Source organism: Pseudoliparis swirei, chromosome 4, assembly GCF_029220125.1.
Source record: "Pseudoliparis swirei isolate HS2019 ecotype Mariana Trench chromosome 4, NWPU_hadal_v1, whole genome shotgun sequence".
Taxonomy (NCBI): Eukaryota; Metazoa; Chordata; class Actinopteri; order Perciformes; family Liparidae; genus Pseudoliparis; species Pseudoliparis swirei.
This window is the reverse complement of record NC_079391.1, coordinates 8813284-8835388: the sequence shown is the minus strand read 5'-3', so window position 1 is coordinate 8835388 and position 22105 is coordinate 8813284. Positions and strand designations below refer to the sequence as shown.

At 40.5% G+C, this 22105-nt stretch overlaps 1 protein-coding gene across 1 annotated transcript in view; it reads right to left on the bottom strand.

The window, feature by feature from the left end:
• LOC130192607 (CUB and sushi domain-containing protein 1-like) overlaps positions 1-22105 on the bottom strand; it is a 269833-nt gene that overhangs the window by 43264 nt on the left and 204464 nt on the right. Inside the window, exons 23-29 of the mRNA XM_056412699.1 lie at positions 20393-20584; positions 16643-16769; positions 15942-16150; positions 12332-12523; positions 9076-9214; positions 5382-5569; positions 3110-3304 (exon numbers count right to left, since the gene is read on the bottom strand). Coding sequence (XP_056268674.1) covers positions 3110-3304; positions 5382-5569; positions 9076-9214; positions 12332-12523; positions 15942-16150; positions 16643-16769; positions 20393-20584 — 1242 coding nt within the window. The remainder of the gene's footprint in view (positions 1-3109; positions 3305-5381; positions 5570-9075; positions 9215-12331; positions 12524-15941; positions 16151-16642; positions 16770-20392; positions 20585-22105) is intronic.

Below are 22105 nucleotides of genomic sequence, written 5' to 3'. Positions count from 1 at the left end.
ATCAAATCTGCCCCACAGGTGGGGCAATGGGGCTTAAGTGGTTAAGTGAGGGTAACAGTGGTCAAGTATATTCTTGAAATAAACTAGACGAATGTGAACAAGAGATCAAACTACTTGATGAGCTTTTTTTCTGAGTCTGTCTATTCGTTGCTGTTCAAATAGTTTCTCAGAGTGCAATTATCTCATTTTTATTCTCTCGCCCCCCCCCCCAACCCCCCTCTCCACTTTCTCTCACACATTATCAAACAGAGCATTCAGAGGAGCCTTTTTCAACGTGTTAAGAGGTATACTTAAGTATGCTTTGTCTGTGTGTGTGTGTGTGTGTGTGTGTGTGTGTGTTTGTGTGTGTGTTTGTGTGTGTGTATATGTATCCGTTTGGAAAAGTCTGTGTCTTTGTGCTTAAAAATTCCTTTTTTGTCCTGTGGCTTATTTTAATGTGTTACCTAAATGGCATCAGGCCAGGTCTCTCTCTCTCTCTCTATATATATATATATATATTCGGCTGTCAGCGTTAACGCGTTAATCTATGCGATTAATTTGGCCGCGATTAATGCACTAAAATATTTTAATGCAATTAACGCAACTTTGTTTCCTTCTGGTGTGCGTTGAAGTTTTTGCACTTCTCTGAGTGTCAAGCCGCGGCAGTCCGCCTCCTTCCTCCCGTCTGCTCCTCGATATTCACAGAGAAGCAGAGGGCGACGTGTCGGTGACGGGAAGGTGCAGGTGACTTTTTGCTCCGCCCGATGCGGGCGCGACACGCGGCATGGAGCTCTGCGGCGCGGGACGGAGCCGAGAAATGTGAACGACACGTCGAGACAGAATGACATGCTGCTGTAGAGACGACCAACAACAGACGTTTAGTTTAATAATTAGGGCTGTCAGCGTTAACGCGTTAATCTATGCGATTAATTTGGCCGCGTTAACGCACAAAAATATTTTAACGCAATTAACGCACTTTTTTTTTTTTTTTTTTTAAACCGCGGCAGTACGGTTTGACACTGTTGCCGTTTTTAAAACAATTATTTCTCCGCGAAAATAAGGAGCAGAAATCAGTTTAACTCGTGGATGAATCAGTCGGGTTTCCTCCTGCTCCTCCTTCCTCCCGTCTCATCTCTGATACACAGAGGAACGGAGGCGACGTGTCGGGTGACGCGCGGAAAGACCTCGTCACACGAAACCTTCACCGTGATTTGTCAATCCGTTTGTCTGTCAACATTTCGTAAAAACAACCAATGAACACTCAGTAAATCACAAAGGACCTCCCACCTCACAGGTTAGGCTCATTTAGCAGCCTGTCAGTCAGAGAACCAGAGAACACGGCGAGAGGACAATGAGCCTTATTTCAGAGCTGAGATTGTTCTGGAATGTTTGATGTATAACACGTGGGGGTGTGTCACATGCAAAAGACTTTAAACGGTGAATTTAATTTATTTTGTAAAATGTATAAAATGAGCCCAGCCTCCAGAGGGTTAACGTGACATATTTGAATGTCAGTCAGTTACCAAGGCCACTGGTTCTGCTGCTGTTCAATGTTAAAGATGACAGGACCAATGGGGTCTCAATATATATATATTTTTTTACTAATCTGATGTTTCACTGAAGAAACAATTTATCATCCACGATATTAAATACCTCGCTGGCACTGTATATGTAGGAGCCTCTTTGAAAACACAGCTCTGTGTGAAGTTTTGTCTTTAAAAAGAAGGAAAACACTTTTAATCGCGATTAATTAATCGCAATTTCAAAATGTGCGATTAATTAGTTAATTTTTTTTAATCGATTGACAGCCCTATTAATAATAGAACAAAGACGTCTTGAAGAAAATAACCTAACCTTACCAGGGCTCTCAAGTGTCACGCATTGAGCGTGAGACTCACGCATTTCGGTCTTAAGTCACGCACTCCCGCCACACATCGTATTTCTCACGCTGAAAAAAACTCTCGGCTATTAAATGTTTTAATGTACCGCAGCGCAAACATGAGCTGGCCGCGTTGCCCTCACCGTGGAGGAATCAAGCGCTCCCCTGGAGTTCTGCTGTGAGGAGCCACTTATGAGCCAATCAAAAAAAAGAAATGGGCTCCACAATAGCCAATCAGAAAAAAAAACGTATCTGTTGTATCTGGGTAAAATTTAATCGAGCAACCAATAAAAATAAAGCATCCTGGAATTGCGCGCGACTGAAATGTCACTCTTGCCTGTCTTCAAAACTTGAGAGCCCTGCATTACTTCTGCTGTAATCTGGCGCTATAGAGAAAATTACAGGGGGGCGGGGCCTCGCCCTGATAGAATGGTGGGGGAAACACTGGGATGTGTCAAATGCAAAAGCCTTTAAAAGGTGAATTTTTTTGTTTGTTGTAAAATCGAGAAAATGCCCCCATACTCCAGAGGGTTAACATTACATATTTGAATGTCAGTCAGTTTACCAAGGCCACTGGTTCTGCTGCTGTTCAATGTTAAAGATGACAGGACCAATGGGGTATCTAATACACCTTTTCTTACTAATCTGGATGTTTCACTGAAGAAGCAATTTATCATCCACAATATTAAATACCTCGCTGGCACTTTATAGGTAGGAGCCTCTTTGAAAACACAGCTCTGTGTGAAGTTTGGTCTTTAAAAAAGAATACAATTAAACAAGTGTCAAAAATACACGCTGTCTGAAGGGATTACTCGTTCATTTAGAAGAAAAATAAACTTGTAATCGATTGACAGCCCTAATATATATATATACACACACACACACACTCTCTCTCTCTCTCTCTCTCTGGCAGCTTGGCAGGTGTAACTTTCTAGGCTCTCTGAACTGTCACTCAATAAGACAGTTCAGCCTACCAATCCCTGACAGACTCTGTCTCCGATGTACGCACACGCACTCACACAAAGACTCACATCACAGCAACAACCGAACAGTATAGCCATCGTAACAGTACTCTTCATGGTAGACCAGATGTGATGGATTGCCTTCATTTGTACAAGTGTGCCTAATAAAGTGGCACTGAGGGCCAGCAGGTTGTTTTCCAATAGTCCAGCATAAGCAGATTTTGCCCAATTTAAACTTTCCATCATCTTGGTGTTTGGGAGAATGCGTGTGTCGATTCCTCTCTCCTACCTTTACACGATGGCAGAGCCCTGTCCCACACCGGCTTCTCATCATTCCCCATGACACAGGTGATGGTATCCCCGCCCATTATTGTGTAGCCATGGTGACAGTTGTAGGAGACCTGAGATCCCAGTTTATAGTCATATCCTGTGCGACTGGCATTCATAATGTTACCAGGGTCAAAACAGGCTTCTCTTGGTTTTTCTGTGGAAAGAGGAGAGACGTTGTGTTACTGGAAGAAGACATGGTCCAACTAGTTTGGAGTATTACCAGAAAAAAGTTAATCTGGTAAGATCATTATATCTCATATGAACATCAGGCACTGCATCACATTCTCCTATGTGGTGCCACTGTAACAATACAACAACAAATACAACTGAAATAAATAGTTATAGCTGTAAATGTCTAAACCGTGTCTAAATTGTTTATGCAACCCAATAAAGTAAATTTTCCGATTCCGTTCAGGTTAAAAAAGACTATTGATGGACATTTTGGGCCAAATTTCGGCGACAGGCTATTTGCTGAGCCCGAACATAGGTTGTATTGAATATTCTCTATCAACTAATATACTTTTAGGAGGAACAAATGAGGGTAATTGTGGAGTCCCGAAAACTCAAAACTGTCTTGACTCTTTATGATTTGGCGAAGGGACAGCACATTTACTTTACCGTGATTGCCTAATGAGAATGAGATATTGGGCTTTACAGAGGGAAACGGGAAACAGACAGTCAGAGATACAGAGAGAGAACGAGAGAGAGAGAGGGGTGGAGGGCAAGATGGAAGTGAAACAGGGAGATGATTAAGGTTGTATTTTAATTAGAGAGATGGCAGATGAAAGGTAGTGAATTAATGACAAAAGTACAAAGGTGTGAGGTAGCTAGCGCGAGGAGACAGGCAACAGAGAGAGATAATCTTTTTTTAATTAGCAATAAATGAAGTGAGAGAAACAAGAGAAAAATATACTTTATTAAACTTGACAGAGCAGATCTAGTCTCTACTCAGTCAAAGAACTAATCATCAGCTCCACATTGACTCGAGCTGTTAAATCACTGCCAGTCAAGCAACATCTGTAACACCAGGATGAGTCACAATCTGTGAAAGTAAACGACTCGCGGGCTGTCATGGAACAGCATGCCCTCTCAACTGCAACACACTTTGGATGTAAAGCAAGGGTGAAATTAATAAAAAGGATTATCTAGTCTGAATTACATTCCTGTATCAACATTCAACAATGACTGATTTATATGTCAGTGTCCTGAAAGCCAATTCCAGGTTTATTTATCAAAGACACTTTTCATTGCATTTAAGGCTGCGATCTGCATGTATTCAACCACTGATTCACTCAGATAGCAGCTCTTGGGCTGAAGCTGAGACACACTGTGATGGGGAGCTCATAGTACTCATGTACCGTCTATGGTACTACTGTATGTGTTGGGTAAAAACACTCAGTTGAGTCTTTGGCTGCATTTAGCCTCAGGTCTAACATTTAACAACATTTAATTAAAAGATAAGTTCAGTTGCAGCCTGTGGTGATTTTACAATTAATTAATGGCCAAGTAATTTTTTTTAAAGAACACAAACCAAATATTAATCCACGCAATTAAATATGAATGTAAAATGATGTAAATATTAGATTATGTAACAGCAGACTGTGAATATTATTAATAGCCTGCTTGCTTTATTTTGTTCACTTTTTAGTTACAACAAGACTACATTTAACTGTAAACTCTCACTAAAAAGAAACTGTAACTAGAGGCAGATGCATGTGATAAATATTCAGTATGCGTGTCTGGGTCACAATTGTGTCCCCTTGCACCTAAAAGCAGCTACAGAAGCTTTACTAAATATGGCCCAGACTATAATTATAATGAGAGATACTGCATTGACTTTTCCCCCAATCATATAATAATCAGTTATTGGTTAGTTAATAGTTTAGAGTGCAGTGAGGTGACTGCCAATTGATTACTATTGCTGCTACTTTACTCCAAATGATGTCACCACCGAGTACCGAGCTGCTAATACTAATGCAGCTGCACTACTGCGACTACTAGTACTACTAATACTACCACTACTATCATTACTACCAGTACTTTTACAACTACTGTTCCTGCTACTAGCACTACTACGTATTGCAATATGTGTTCTACCACAAACCACTCAATAGTCAGAGGCATATTATAACTTTAAAACATTTTGGAAGACAGACTTACGCTACTTAAATGTGACCTTGCAGGAACATGTAAGGACATTATATGAAGGCACCGTTTTGGGATTTAATTACCTCGGTATTCGATGGCGAACCCAGACATGCCCAGTGAGGCATCAGATCTGAATGCCAGGAAGAGACTGTTACTGCTGCTCTCTATTCGCTCTGGGGCCTGGTTGCCTTGGAGACTTGCTAGTAACAGTCCATTAGAGTCTTCACCCTCGTAGATGTGCAGGAAGTCGTAACTTGGCTCCATGTTGAAACTGGGGGACAAAAACAAAGCAAAACAGACACACTTGGCTTTCAGAATCGAATAAGATTAATGGCGTGGTTTGTTTGTGTTCCTGTTCAAATTCTTCAAACAATTAATCCGATGTTTGTTAAAAGACCCGCTTCATTTAGTGACTGCCAGTTAGTTTGTGCTCTCTCTCTTCTATCGGCTGCTAATCTTACCTTCGGTTTGACATGTTTTCTGGATGTACTGCATTACAAATGAGTGTGTTGCTGTTTTCCTCTTAGAGCAGCATAAAACAATACAAATTCAAGAACATTAATTTCATTGATTATCAATAAGAAGAAGAAAAACAAATCCTGCAAAAGCAGCCATGCTGCATCATCTGAATATCGAGTTAATCGTCCTGTGCATCTCTTCATCTATTTTGAATTACATTCTCAGTATTTGTGTTCATGTGTTTGCGTCTAAATGAAAATTCACTATGTGCCTTTATTATATATTTGTTATTTATCAACCTAAACCCAGTGGGAACAACTTGTTTGTTTTGTAAAAGTTTTTATCTTTGACCGCCTCTCCTCGTCTCTCTACACATCCGTAAAGACATCTGAGCCTCATGAGGGTAAAAGTACACAAACACACACACACACACACACACGCTGTATAACAACATTTAAATAAATAATGTTTGTAATCTTTATTTGTCTAAATGTTGCTATACAGCGCCCCTGGTTTTCAAAAACCATTTGTGATATATATATATATATATAATTAATATATCTGGGACTGCACAGTGGTGTGGCTAGCACTGTCGCCTCACAGCAAGAGGGCCGAGGGTTCAATTCCCGGTCGGGGCTGTCCTCCTGAGTGGAGTTTTCATGTTCTCCTCGTGGCAGCGTGGGTTTTCTCCGGCTTTCTCCCAAAGACATGCAGCAGGTTAATTGATCTCTAAATTGCCCATAGGTGTGAATGTGAGCGTGAATGGTTGTCTGTCTCTATATGTCTGTCCCTGTATGGACTGGCGGCCTGTCCAGGGTGTCCCCTGCCTTCGCCCTATGTCAGCTGGGATCGGCTCCAGCGCCCCGCGACCCTAATGAGGATAAGCGGGATGGATAATGGATCTGAATTGGCGCAAGGAGATGCATGTCACCTGTTGTCAGGCCTTTAGGATATATGCAATTTGTTTTGGTTACACGAGTAAAAAGGAAAAAAAAAAGAATACCTCATAGACCAGACAGAGATTTTGATGGATACCATATTTTCAACCAGACTTGCCCCACTCATCTGATAGCTGAGTCTGGTCAAAAGAGGTGTTATTGACGCCTGGCTGATGATAATATGTATCATCGGAAAGGACTTCTTGAAGTTATAAAAGCAACCAAAGAATGCCCCAGTTTAAGCCCTGCGTCTCGCTTTGTGCAGAATGGCTTTAACAGCACATTAAGCCCCTTTTGCAGTGACAAAGCATTACAATGATCAATGCTTATACCTTTTGCATTAGTGATACATTCTGCTCTCAATGTTTAAGCTACTAAATGTCATCAAATAAACAGAGATCTCACAGAGCAGAAATGAGACCGCATCAGAACACAAGGGTCTGAATTGGATGTTAAACAAGAGCAATCATGCAAACTTGAGAAACTATATTTTAGTTTGTTTAGTAAGATTTTACATCTTGAAATATACGGTGCCATAAATCAGTCAACACTTTCATTATGAGAATAATGGTCCTTCTTTCCCACTGACTACAAGTACTCAGTATAAAACATATTTAAAGAAAGTAGAAAATAAAAAGACACTTGGCTTTGTTGGATGTGAACGCTCAAAAGGCTGTCGCTCACATGATGCCAGAATATGAGTTCTGATAACATTGGATATACTCTGGTTTGAATTGAGAATGAGTCATTCTAAATTGGGTCAATTAAATAGAATTGAAGTTCATTTAAGTTTAGTATACAACGTTACAAGGTGCAAATTAAATAAATAATTCAAAAGAAAAGGCTCTACGTGTTAACAAAACAACCAATAACATAACAAATTAGTTAAAAATAATATAATAACTGTCTCATTGTGAGAAGATGATTATTTCTTCAGCTGAAAAACATGAATTGTAAATTGGGTCATTTCTTCTCCTGTGGCTATCTAGAGAAAGTCCGCTTTGCCTTTATATCCTTTATGTGAAATCCAATCTTCGCATTTGCCTTAGTCAAAAGCCTCGAACCACTGTGTAAAATATTCACCACTCAAGCACCATCAGGACTTGAAGTGTAAATAAACACTGCCCTATTACCTAAAAAAAGGCAAGAATAATGCATCTGCCAACATATTAGAATTCAAAAAGTTCCTGAGCAAACCACTCATGTCATTTACTTTACGTCTTCAATGATGCACAGGGAATAATCTTGATTTTTAAACAAATATACAACAGAAAAAAGGCTGATTAGTAGTTTAGTGCCCTGAAAATCATAAACAAGCTTTAAAGATAACGTCATACCACCTCAAACTAACCATTTAGGCTTCTTAAGTTATGTTGGAAGTGGATTTTACAGTCCACTAATGAGGTTTCCCCCCAAATGGGTTTATTAGTGCTCGATCCCTGACTGCACAACACAGACCTTTCTTTTACCCTGTGTGGGCTCCAGAAAGTCATGAACAGTCTATTCTTAAAAAATAAACTCAAACTAAACTCATAAAACAAAGCCCAAGGAGGGTAATCCATTTTTAAATTTAAGCCAGAAGAGAAAAAAATTTCAGTCGTTGGGGACCCCCTCCAACCTCTCATTCTTTAAGTTTTTAATTATTCATGTTTTCTCCGGTATTTGGGTGAAATAATACAAAATGAATATGACCAGTAAGACCATTACTCTGCTGTAATGTGTGTGTTGTACCTTGCTGTTGCCCTCTTATCTTTATTGTTTTGTAATGTTATTGGTGATCAGTTAGTAATACTTAAACTAAGAATATTATAAAAACTTGATCAGACTTAACTACTGTAGCACTAACTGACACAAGGCACGCGTCAGTAACTTTGTATTCTCTAAAAAGAGTCACATCTTTAATGAGAATATTTAATATCCTGATATGAAAGTTATTGTTTCATGCATAATAAAGTTGCCTACTTTTAACATTATGACACAACTTGTTTGACAGCTAGAGTACAAATGTTTAATTAACATTGCTTTTTCATAACATATTTTTTTAGACATCTGTTGTTGTTGCACTAATGTTGCAGCCAAGTCCCCGACCAAAATAACACCGCCAGCCTTTGAAACTGAAAATTCAATAGATGAGTTTGACCACCCACAAGAAACTCTAAAGTATGAAATGATTACTGGAAAAAAAGTGCAGGCTCATTTGAGCGATTTTAGAGTGAAAAAAAAAAATGGAATCCATCACAATACCAGGTGAGAAGCAGCGGCGTTTCTACAGGCACATATAAGCTCCTCTCCTGGTTTAAAGCTTGAGAAAGGTGCATAGTATATGTTTACACACATACTGTATATATACAGGGCCACATTTTAAATCTGGGTGGCTTACCTTTTGAAGATGAGAGCAATGACAAAGTCAGGGTTAACCCTGATTCTCCAATCACACTCTTTCCCAGCGGGGTAAGGCTGGGGGTAGTTGGGAGACAGAATTACTCCCGAAGGACCGCTGACGTTGCCCCCACATGTCGCTGTAAATAGAAAAGTGAGAAAGGGAGAGAGAGACAGACATGGAAAGATGATTACACAGCATCGGGCTTGGGCTAATTTGGAAAGCGTCATATCGCCCCCAAAGGTAGGCAGCGTGGAAGAGAGTGAGTTAGTGATTGGAAGCATGGCAGGGGTTGGTTAGGAGAGACAGAATTACACCCGGTGGATCGTTGATATTATCTCCACAGGTAGCTGGAGAAGGTGAAAGAGCAAGAGAGAGACTGTGAGAGTGTGACGCTGGGGGTAGTTCGCAGAGAGAATCACCCCGAGTGGTCCTGTTATCGCACAACAAGCCAGGAAGCAGGAAAGAGATATTAGCAAGAGAGACGGATAGATTCATTCAAGCAGCAATTTTGTGATGTGAAAAAAGAATCTGAAACATGGAGAGGTGTCTCGGGGATGGCAGGTGGGTGTGAACGGATTATCAACAGTGAAATAGAGGTAAACAAAGGCATTAACAGCTGCAAATCACTCACAGCCAGACACACTATTGCACACTAAACTGCTGTGTATAATGCTTGTTTAAATTTAGCAGCTTTTGAGCACCAAGGGATTCACCACCTGAGGTGAAAGAGAAGGAAGCACACACAGGCTAAGATATAATCCCCACGTTTGCTCTAAAGTCGAACAACATGTGGGTTTACTGGCAGAGACATAGAAGGCAATATGAGGAACAAAGAATAAGAATAATAGGTTTTACAGACATCGTTACAAGGCAAATTATTAGTTTCTGGGATGGAGGATGTGCAAAATGTGCTGGCTGAGAAAGAGAAGGAGAAGGCGACATAACGCGGGGTTGTGGCATCCAACAGGAAGGAAAATGTCTGCAGTCACTTGTTGCAAGATGGAGGCTGGACATCACGCTACTCGCTACGGGAATCTCCCTCAGCTTTCTCACATGGTTTACACCTTTAGCTGCGTCTGAGGTCTTACCTCTTCCTAACCTTAATCCGGTGATTTCCCTCATCCCTCGACTCTGACTAACTCAACATGATGTTCCATGTGCAAGACAACATTCAAGCAGGTGCAGCAGTTAATGAGGCAAAAATGACTTCATGTATGTGTTGCCCCAATAGAGGCATGTTGCAACGTGTGGTCAGAGAAAGGGCCATGCTACAGGCCTGTTCTGTGCTAACATACTGGGAGTGGTAGGTGGCACGGTGAGAACACTGAAGGACTGTTGCTGCATAATGCATTAGAAACTCTCCTGGTCCTGCTTTAAAAAAAAAGAATTAAAAAAAGACAGACTTCCAGAAGTCACCTCCTTCCTTTGGTGAGAGAATAATCAAGTGTGTCAGAAAAAAGACGAGGATGAAAATAAAGAAAGGAAACTCCACCTGGAAGTGGGAGAGTGAAAAACAAATTGCGGCAGAATAGTGTGAATGAGGTGTGGAGTGGATTGCAGAAGCTCGATGGGCTCCAAGCAGCAGGTGGGCCAGATGGTGGCGATAAGAGAGAAAGCAGAGCAAACAAACTCTGGCTTTTCAGCAGTTTTCAAAAACAGGATTCCTATTCCAGTTTCGGGCTGCAACAACGAATCGATAAAATCGATTATTAAAATAGTTACCAACGAATTTCATGATCGGTTCGTTGTGTTGAGCGATTGTTACGGCCCTCAATAAGTCGCGGAGTTTCAAAAAAGTTGAGTTGAGCGCAGAGCGGCGCAGGAGAAAAAATAGCGGAGCGGAGGGAGAGGAGAGACGGAACGCTGCGTTGTGAGAGCCAATCAGCGCTGAGCTGCTCCGCTGTTGATGAATCTAATTGGCTGCTGCTGCTCTCGTGGCGCTGGATGCGGAAGTCATTCCCGTCGTCGGAGTGACATTCACGGAGCTGCGTGCGCCTACGGGTGACGTCATGAACCCAGACACCAGGGCGCTAGATGTTACGACGTGTGTGGCATTTCCATAAGAAGTATAACGTAGAAAAAGTGGTTAATTATTCTGTTGCGGATGGCGGAATATATTTTTCCACGGAGCAAAGCAACGGAGATAAGCCACGCCCCCTCAACAACGCATGTGACGCGATTAAACCACAAATAGTCACGCGAGTAAAGCGCTGTCAGTTCTGTTTGTGACAGGGTTCATCACATGCTGACCAGTGGATCTCCAGGACCTTTCCATGACTTTAAACCCAACGTCCATGATTAAACTTTTTGTTAAAAAACTCTGTGTATACATGAAAAAGTGAGAAGATGCAGTATTTAAACTAACAATGAGAATTCCAAAGCATACCGTATATATACCGTGTAAATAAACATTTGAAAATAACAAATTTGCATTACTTTTTCAAAAATGTTGGGATTTAAATTTTTTTTATTACTTTTTCAGGCCTGGATATAGCCATTTAAAAATTCCATGACGTTTCCAGGTTTTCCATGACCGTACGAACCCTGTTTTGAATAAAGGGTTCAAAATTACATTGTTTTTGTTTTTTTATCTGATTAATCGATTAATCTAAAAAATAATTAACAGATTAATCAATTATCAACATAATCGTTAGTTGCAGCCCTATTCCAGTTATCTGCGTCATTCTGTGATGCTTCACTTTTCTCTCCACCCTTCCTCTCTCGTGCATGTCTCATCATCCCAGTTCTGAGTTTAGGAGGTTTTGGTGGTACATGTTAAATTTCGATGTGGAAATGGAGTTCAATGCTTTTTCCAACCACCGTTTCGTCAGCACCTTGTCCTTGATCTTAAAGAGCATTGCTCCAGTTGGAAACACCATCTGATGGTACAACATCATTTGGGATTAGAGATCACCTCACCAGCGGGCATCAGTTGATTTGCCTCTAAAGTATGTCAGATGTGGCACATGAGGGATCTGAATTGTCTTGTTTGTTGTTTACTCTCTACACTTCAGATTCAAGATAGAACTCTGGATCATTCCACCTCCAGAGGTTTTAGTGCTCAGTCGTTCATTCCAGCATCCGATGGACATTATCGAATATTCATTCATCATATTTAGTGCTCATTTCTTTTGGCGGAGTATGACATTGAAGTCTCACACTCATTAATGTCTGACCAAAGCATCATATTTAACGTTCATTTAATTTAATCTCAACCCGGCAGTCGATCATCTACAAGATAAAGTGCACCTACCGACACACGTTGGGGGGTCGGGTTGCCAGTAGAATCTGTTATCCATGCGTACACATGTGACGGTGTCCAGACCCTGCAGCTGGTAGCCCGGATCACACTGGAACGTCATGCTGTCACCGGGCTCCTTACTGTCCCCGTACCGAGAGCCATTCACAGGGATGCCCGGGTCATTGCACGTCGTTGCTGTAGTGGCTGCAGAATGCGAGACAAACAAAGAGAGGCATATATTTACATATTCTTGGTTCAAAGAAAGATATTCAGGGAGAAGCACACAGACAAAACTAATAGCAGTAGTAAAAAATGGAAGATGTACTGTAGAACATAGAGATGCACTATTGTCCCTTTTGTGGTGATACGGATTTGACTACCTATCGTATTAAAGAAGGCAGGGTAGATGGAAATACATGTGACTCAAATTGACTAGTTATTAACAAAATTATAATATTAATTAAAATAAATATATATATAAATTTTTTTTTTCCTTAAAATGTTGTTCTTCTTCCTGTGAATTACTGCATTACTATAACACCCCACAGTTTTCAGGACTCTAACAATTACTAAAACAGTTCCCTTTACTCTTCTTCAAAAATGGACAATACATATTTGACAGAGCTTAAATCCACAGTATACACATAAAGACTCAATACTCCGTCAGGAGACTTCAGAATCAGTTAAAAATCATGTAACATATCTGGACCAGAGCCCTGTGTATTATAATATCACATGTATTGTATCTTTTAAGTTCAGAACAATGTGTATTCCAGCGGGGACACCGAGAAGGAAGTGAGAGGAATACAAATAAAATAAGAAAACTAAAACTCATAAAGAAATGTGTAGTAACATCACCCCTATCAATCGCTCGCTCAATATATTCACACAATTTGGTTTAAATTAGTGTGGTGGCAAATACCATTACCTAATCAACATGGAGGTAAATATAAGGAGTCATTAGCATAGTAATGGAATAACAGTGCTTTCATTAGCACGTTAGTGAAGCGCAAATATTTATTGTTTTAAATACCATACCTGCAAACTCATGAGGGGTGAAAAAGGTGACAAGGGGGGGGGGGCTTTTTTGTTGTTGTCTCCACACCACATCTAGGTTGACCTCAACGCTTTTATAACTACGGTCTTTTGATTGTTCTGACCGTAAATCGAAATAATAATAACAAACATTTTAAGAAAAAAAGGTCCTCTGAATAATTCAGTGATCGGGCCCTAATAATCATACCTGCAAACTCATGAGGGGTGAAAAAGGTGACAACGGGGGGGGGGGGGGGGGTGCAGGTGACTTTTGTTTGTTGTTGTCACCACACCACATCCACGTTGTTTGAAGCCTCAAAGCTTTTAGAACCACAACTACAGTCATTTTATTGTTCTGACCACAAATCTAAATAATGATAATAAACAGTTTAAGAACAAAAGGTTCTCCGCTCTGACTCAGCCCTATAATGATAGTAATAACAAATATACATTATCATTATATATAATATGGTTAAAGTCATTCATGAACCAACTTCCTTTTTTTTTGCCTGAACAGTCCTCATGGACTTCTCCCTGAATCTGTTCTGTCTCTACCTGTTTGTCACGATACTCATATTATAACTGCTATACATATTACATACCTGCCATAAATATCATGATACCCGATACCAGAATTCAATACACCATACAAACAATATGGTACCATAATTACGAGACTGGTATATTTATCTATAATAGTAATAAATAAAACATCTGTATGGTTCACGTTTTACCAACTTTTTCAACACTTAACAAATGACAGTAATATGAGTATTCATACAGCCAGATATGAATGAAACTACATGGTTCCATCATAGCATTGATTATACACTATGAGGCCGTTAGTCTCTGACCAGATGATACACAGTTCATCAGGATGAGCAGCTGGAGAGTTACAGAACTTTACAGACTGAAACATTTCACTTCTGGCATCTTTTTATTTGTTAAGCCGAAGTCTCTAAAGCTGCGCCACTTCTCTCGCTGTGAGCTGCGCAGCGCAGTGTGCGCAGACAGCTCGACACGGAGCAGCGCGTGCGCTCTGATCGCTCTCTTAATGAAGTATCGACACTAAAAATATGCTAAATCACATCGTGTTTAACGTACGGGTACTTTGTTAGCATCGCTACACCGTGCAGCGTGACAGGAGTAGATGTAGCGGGCTAACATTCAAGCTAACCTGAACCCCCAAACGCTGTGGACATCTGAACGCTGATTGGCCGAGACGCGACACGTCCCATCAAAGATGTTTTATTGCGAAGAGCAACACTTCACACTTTTCTCCGCGTCTCACTGCAATCTCAACGGCAGCGGGCCAGGTGAACAAAATAATAAAAACTCTTCGGATCTCCACGATTCACGTGGATGCCCTATTTTGAGTTCAAAACGGTGAATTTCACCGAAAGGTGACAAGTTTGCAGGTATGAAATACGGGGAGGAGACTTAATGTATTTGGACGAGAGTGGGAGAGAGAGAGAGAGATATATAGAGAGAGAAAGCATTCAATGTAAATATTTATGGCAATAAATGTGCATCTATTAACAAAAAGTTTTAGGTGTACAGTATGGGTCTTTGCATGAACTGCAATTTAATATTTTATGAATTAAATGAAATTAAATACCATTTAAAATGGTATGCATTAAATGGATATGAATTTAATATGTTATGAATTAAATGGATTTCAAAAGATATGCAAGCACAATAAAATCAAAAGATATACAAGCACAATAAAGAGAATGTGCTCTTATGAAGATGCAGTTATGAAGGAGATATGGTCATGACTGTCTGCTCTGACTGGTTTGCAGAGACTTGGGCCCATGAGTCCAACGGGTGAACAGACATGTTGGGGTTCAGTTATTGTCCAGGTTACTCTTTCTTGTAAAAAAAAAAGAAGGAAGAAACCACAGAAATATTTTTTGTGCATTGACATCTCTTCGTGCAAGTGTGAAAAAAGTAATCCAAAAACCTTTTGTAAAATTGACATTCAAAGATCATTTTGAGATTTATTATAGTTGGTCACTTTGCAACTTTAAAACTTTAAAAAAACATTGTTTATTCGCCTATACAATTATATGTTTCATATTTTGTATTATTATTATTGTTGTCATAATACTTAGTCATCAATTTCTCAAAGAAACATCTCACAATGATGTTAAAAAGCTCAGGAACCTGAACTATCAGCACTTCCTGGTTTCCCAAACCAAAACTGAGCCTCAGGTCTCCGTTGGGCTCCTTGAGTAATTAGAGTGGTCCCCGGGTGAGATATTAATTCCTCAATTGATTAGTTGGCTTTAAATCAGGTTAAATACATAATTAATTTCAGATTAATTATCTTATAGCTTATGTAAATGAGGTTCCTATAATAACTAAGGCTATATGTGTGAGGAGTTTGTTAATAAGCTCATTTAATTGCTAATTCAGTAAAAAGAAAAAAAAGTCCCGTATAAATGGATGTCTAGGATAAAGTGAGACGGACCACCCAAATCTGTAGTTTAGTAAAATAAATGGCTACATTTTTCACAGTTTCCTCTACCATGGGAATTCTTGAAATAGGTGTATTGATTCTGAATTACAGAAAAAGTCTACTTACTGGAAAACTGTATGGAAAACCCTTGCTTGCTGATGAAATAATCAGAATCAAACTGCAGTGTGAGTATGTTGAACGTTGAGTGGACATCCTCAGGTAAGGCTGGGCGGACCATTCTTTCAACAGGATCCCCATCTGACGGTCCCGATGGACCATCCCAAACTCTGAGAATATCATGGCCGACCTCAGTGTCAAAGACGATGAAGTGGAGGCTGAGAAAACAAAGCAGTCACAAGAGATAACAGGTTAAACACAAACATTAACAACTGTTCTATATTCAGAACTTTTACCAAAATCAAGTCAACCATTAAATCAAAGGAAGCAGAGCTGAGCACACACACACACACACACACACACACACACACAGTCAGCAGTAGCCTCTCTTCAGAAACACGGTGGTGTCATAATGACTAATGTGGCTCTTCTGCACGGCAGGGCTTTGACAGTGAACATGTATCTATAATTAGATAATATATCTTCACCTGACAGTCTTGTGAGTGTTTACCTGTCTCGTCCATGTAGAGTAAACTGGCCAGGCAGCTAACCATATCTTGCCCAGGGCAAAATATTTCTGCAGATGATTGTTAAATAGGCCTACTTGTTGTGTGAATACCAATATTTTATAACTGCAAAACCAAATCTAGATAACTGCAGGCCATCGTGATACTCAGAGTAGCTTCAGTAAATAACCGCTCCATAACTACCTGATAGTTTTGCCGGTGTCAGCCTCTATAGTCCATGTACAGTGGAGGTTGTTTTCATATGGAGCGGGATATCCTGGAGACAGAATCCGTCCAGACACAGCTCCCGCGATGTGACCTCCACACTCCGCTGAAAACACACAAGCCAAAGAGATGATCAACACACGGGAAACAAATTATATTCCCCCTGTTTTATAATTAGGGTATTTGAAATGTATACATCAAAACAGAAGTGCATACAAAATCACGAGTTCTGAGTTTAACAAAACTCACATAAGACCACAGCAGATACAACTCTACTAAACAGACAGCTCCACACAGAAACATGACATGTGTCATGGCATTGTGGTGAACCCATGTATGGCAGGATTACATTATAAACTCTGCAATAGATAATGTTGGCAACGTGCAGCAATTGCTCTGTCAAACAATCCACTCCTTTTAATAACAAAGACATTTGAACTGTATTGGAGGACATGAGACACTAAATGCAGCTTTATAGGGCGACGATGTAGAAAAGAAATCCTTTAAAGTTGGACCACCTGCATTGTCATAGTGAATCTGAACACAACCTGATTTTATTTAAAAGTAAAAATATAATTCCAGCTTGAATTAGATAACTATTGGGGAATTCAGTACCTTGTGTAAGAAAAAGGTTATGCCATCAAATTACAATTTATGTCCTGATATTGGAAGAACATTATCCTCTTCTATCACCCAGTTGGCAACTGAATACTGGTAAAGTTGAAAATATTACTTAATATTTCTGTAAATGATTATTCGACACACATAAAAACTCATGATAATGTCTCAGTGCTGCTCGTTTAATCTGAGTCTTGCTAATCCATTAGGCTCAATGCTGCCGCCAGCGTTGGCCTTCACTGGAGGAACTGTTCAGCTCAATGATGTGTTGGATTGGGCCCAATCAGCCTCAATGCAGTCTTTCTCGTTTACATTTTTTATTAATGCACATTCATTGAGTTTGGGTCAGCTTTCCACAGGTCAGATTTTAGGTCGTGTCCAGCATGTTAGAACTGTGAAGACAACTATCAATACAATTATAATCTTTGCATCTTCTTTTTTGTTGGTCTTTCATTCTTTTCCGTGTTTATCTAGACGAGGCGGCTCCTCTACACTCCAGTAATTACTCTACGGTGTGAAGGTCGAGTTAAATGAGTATCAGGTCAAAAAAGGCCTTGAATCACTAAATCAACATTGAATTATTCAAACTCATCTACACTTTTTGAAGGTTGGTGAATAACTTTGATGGCGGCGTTCCCTTGAGGATCTCCCAATATGTTCAAAGTTTAGGAAAGAGAGAGACAGCTTTTTGTGTTATTCTTCTATTGTTTTCAGTGGCGAGGGACAAGGGAGTTGGCAGGAAGCGGGGGGGGGAAGCTGGGAGCAGATTTGAAGTCATCATACATGGAAGCCCACTGAGCCAGCAGAGCGGTGCTGATTTTAAAACAGTTTGGTCTAGAAAATGCTTTATATTAGTGTGTGTGCACCGTTTGATCGTGTGAGTTTAAGAATGCACCACTAACAGAGCTCTGCAATCTACAACACGACCACAACCTGCTGCTGTCGCATTACCCTTGGCAGCATGCTCTCCGACACACCTTCACATGGAAACACAAACAAACTAAAATGGGCACTCGGTAGAGCGCATACCTTCGAATATCACAAGATTGGGCATTGAATTATGAACATGTTGGCATTAGTTGCATGCCAATTGGATAAAAATTGACCGTGCTATGGTAAAAAGAAGATTTTGACCTTTTCATGATCTTGACCTTGACCTTTGACCCGATTGATCCCAAAATCTAATCAAATGGTCCCCGGATAATAACCACTCATCCCACCAAATTTCATGCGATTCGGTTTAATACTTTTTGTGTTATGCGAGTAACACGCATACAAATAAATACACGGCGATCAAAACATTACCTTCCGCATTTTCAATGCGAAGGTAATAATGACACAATCTACACAAGGCCAAAACCATACATGAAACCACTTCTGCAGTCAAGAACACACACACACCACATATGAATGCGTGGACACGCATGTCAAAAAAACAGTTGTTTCAGAGATAGAAAGCAAAGGTGAAAAAGAAACTACCCTACTACGACTCGGGTAGAATGGGGAAGACGCACACAAAGAGAGAGAGAATATTCAGTGGTCCTAGACAACTGCAATTTCCCAGCACAGAAAAAGAAAGTGAGAATAAGAGGTTTGCACATATTCAGGAGAATGTTTAGAAGCCAAGTTTACTGCATGAATAGAGAATGAAAGAACGTCAGAAAGAGTCAGCGGTGGAACCCAACATTGTTTGACTCAACATGTGAAAGAGAGAGTGACGGAGACGGGTAGAGAGAGAGAGAGAGAGACAAAGAGAGAGAGAGAGAGACAGTATATGAACAGCCCGAGGCAAAACCATCACCTCATCTCCATACTAGTACATGCCGATATGGGACCGAGCCAGACAACCAGCGAAGGAGACAGTCGGCAGAACGACAAACGCCCCAGCAGACAGAAAAGGAGGAAGGTAGAACGGTAGCTGTAGAGGTAGTTCGCCCAAGGCTTTGCCAGCAAGTATTCTCCTGGTTGCTGGCTTACCTGGAATAAGGCAGCGACAGAGCAGCTACAAATGAATGACTGACTGCAGAGGAACACAGGGACACACACACACACACACTGACATTTACACACATCTAGACACAAATGCATCCTCATTGTCATTCCCATACCCACATAAAAGCACTCAACGCACACACACCTATGAACACACATTATTTTCAGTTGCCATTAGCAACCACATCAGGCCATGTCCCACCTTGGAGAGCTCAGGTGGGTTGGCAGGTTAAAAAGGCACAAGGCTGACTGTGCAGCGGGGAATGACAAACGAACATGTGCCAAGTGCCTGCGTCGACCCAACGAGGTAGAAACACTTACAAGGAAAGTGCCTTATTAGAGCCACCTACCAACTACAGTTAAATATGCCATCTGGCAGCTTCTCTAGCTTAAGAGCCAGGAATATTAAAATACATATTTTCGAAATGGCAAATGTGAGACCTCTAATTTGATCACGATATTGTGGGGGTGTAGATTAGCAGATGCATAGATGGCTGGTCATTCGTTCTCATAGCCTTCCCTTGATCTCTAAAATAATTGTCCTTTCTTTGAACAAAATATCAATAATCTGATAAAACCATTGTTTTTATGTGCCTGTTTTATTGTGTCTGCTTGAGATTAATATTACAAAAATAAGCTGTCTGCCTGATAAAGTCAATAAGAATCACAACATGTTGGTGATATATTGTCAGACTGTGCACACCTTCAGGGTACAATAAAGTAGTCTGGCTTACATTATAATTTATCCCAGCTCAATTGAGACTCAAATATCACGGCCAGTGACATCCTGCTGTCTGTGCACAGAAGGCTTTGTGTGCACAGGTTGATGGATCAACAGCTTCTTTCTTTACTCACAGAGGTGTATCGGCGGCATCAACACATATCGTCCACAGAGCGTGACTCAGTCGCCGCGCCCTCTTCTCAAAGTGTTCATCTGTATTGACTCAATCGCTTGTTCACTCACTCCCTCTTTAAATCAGCATGCTCTTGAAACACACACGAGGAGCTTCGACTGCTGCCGAGTGCTTCAATTCTCAGTGAATTGAAGGGTTAATAATTCAGATATCGTAGTTCTGAATTATTGATGCACGTACAATCTTCATGTGTTGTCATACTAACCGATACAGGAAGGAAGAGGTTTGTCCCAGACACGTCTGTCCCCGCTCAGACAGGTCAGGGTACTGGAGCCGTAGAGACTGTACCCAGGGTTGCAGGAGTACAGGACAAAGGTGCTGGCATAATGGCCGTCATCTTGGATCTTATAGCCGTAACTGGGGACTCCAGGTTCCTCGCAGCGTACTAGGTCAAAACCTAAAGAGAGACACACATAGAAACACACACACACAGGTATGCACACACATACAGATTAGGTCTTTCTGTGCATGCAGGAAGAAAATATTGCATAATTGGAGCGAGTGATTCAGAGCAGTTTTGGACAATGTGACCTCAGGTCATACGACTCTGCTCTTGAGTATCACTACTTCTCATACACATTTCAACATCTCTGACAGTGTTGGTGCTGAAACACAATGTGACAGCTGCAGTGAAAGCTGCGCTACATTTTCAACTGAGCCATATGCTTGCTTCGATGATATTTTAAAAACTGCGTGGGCTTCTCCCCTCTCTGAAATATATAATCATGTGTTGTGAGCAGTAAAAGTTAGTTTCCATATGAAAACATCAAATGGTGATTTCACATCCCACGGAAACACATATATATGTATATATCGTGCACTTGAACGAGCCCATTGTGTTTTCGAAGATAACAAAGAGAAAGGTTCCTTCATGGATAAACAAAGACACATTTATTTTTTAATCAAGTCATCCCTGCATTGACACCTCAGATCAGAATTGTCAGAGATGCTCAGTAATGGACAGATCACTATCATTCATAAATATATATATATATTTTTTACATATTTGGCTCTGTTTGTTTGATATAATTCAACACAAGACATGATGACACTCAATGCTATAATCACATCGAGTGTACCCTGAATGCACCGTGGACTCTAATCACAGCGTTTGTCCTTCAGGCTCTTCAACTCACACTAAAACATTTGATTTAATTAAGCAAATTAAGTGAAGTTTAAATATCATTTCAAGATACATAGTCAGTAAAGACTGTGTAATGTCTTCTTGGCAGCTCTTTACAACTCTCTATCGCTTCCTGCAGCCATTTCAGTGAAACAGTTGCATATCACGTCACCCGTATTTGTCAATGCCTCGAACAGATGTTTGAACTTATATGACTCTCGTAAAATAGCCTCTAAAGTAGTTTAGTGTAGCGGCAGTTTTAGTCAAGTCCTTGACCCTCTTTAAGAAACTATCGCTGCTTCTTTTGATCAGATGCTTCCTCCTCCTTTCTACTGTATAAACCTGGCATCAATCTCTCATCTCTCTCCATCGGCTCATCCGTTGCAACAGAACTTTGTGGAAGGTGTCAAATTCCCCAGTTTAACGACTTAAAGACTAACGGCTGTCTAATGGTTTAACTGGCATACAGAGCATCCATAGCATCCATATACCATCTCCCTTCATTCGCTTGTCCCTCCGTCCAGTCACTCTTCCACTCCAGATGCGTCACTTTCTACCCTTTTTTTTTAATGACTTGCAGATAAATACTCCCTTATAGCCTGTTTGACTGACACAGCAGATGGTCCTGCCTTCATAATCGACTCTCTTTAAAGCCATAAAAATGCATGCATTAATGTGTGTGTGTGTGTGTGAGAGAGAGAGAGAGAGAGAGAGAGGGTGTGTGTGAGAGAGAGCGTTTGGGTGGGTGAATTCATGTGTGTTTCAAGCATTTATATACTCAATTATTTTTGTTCT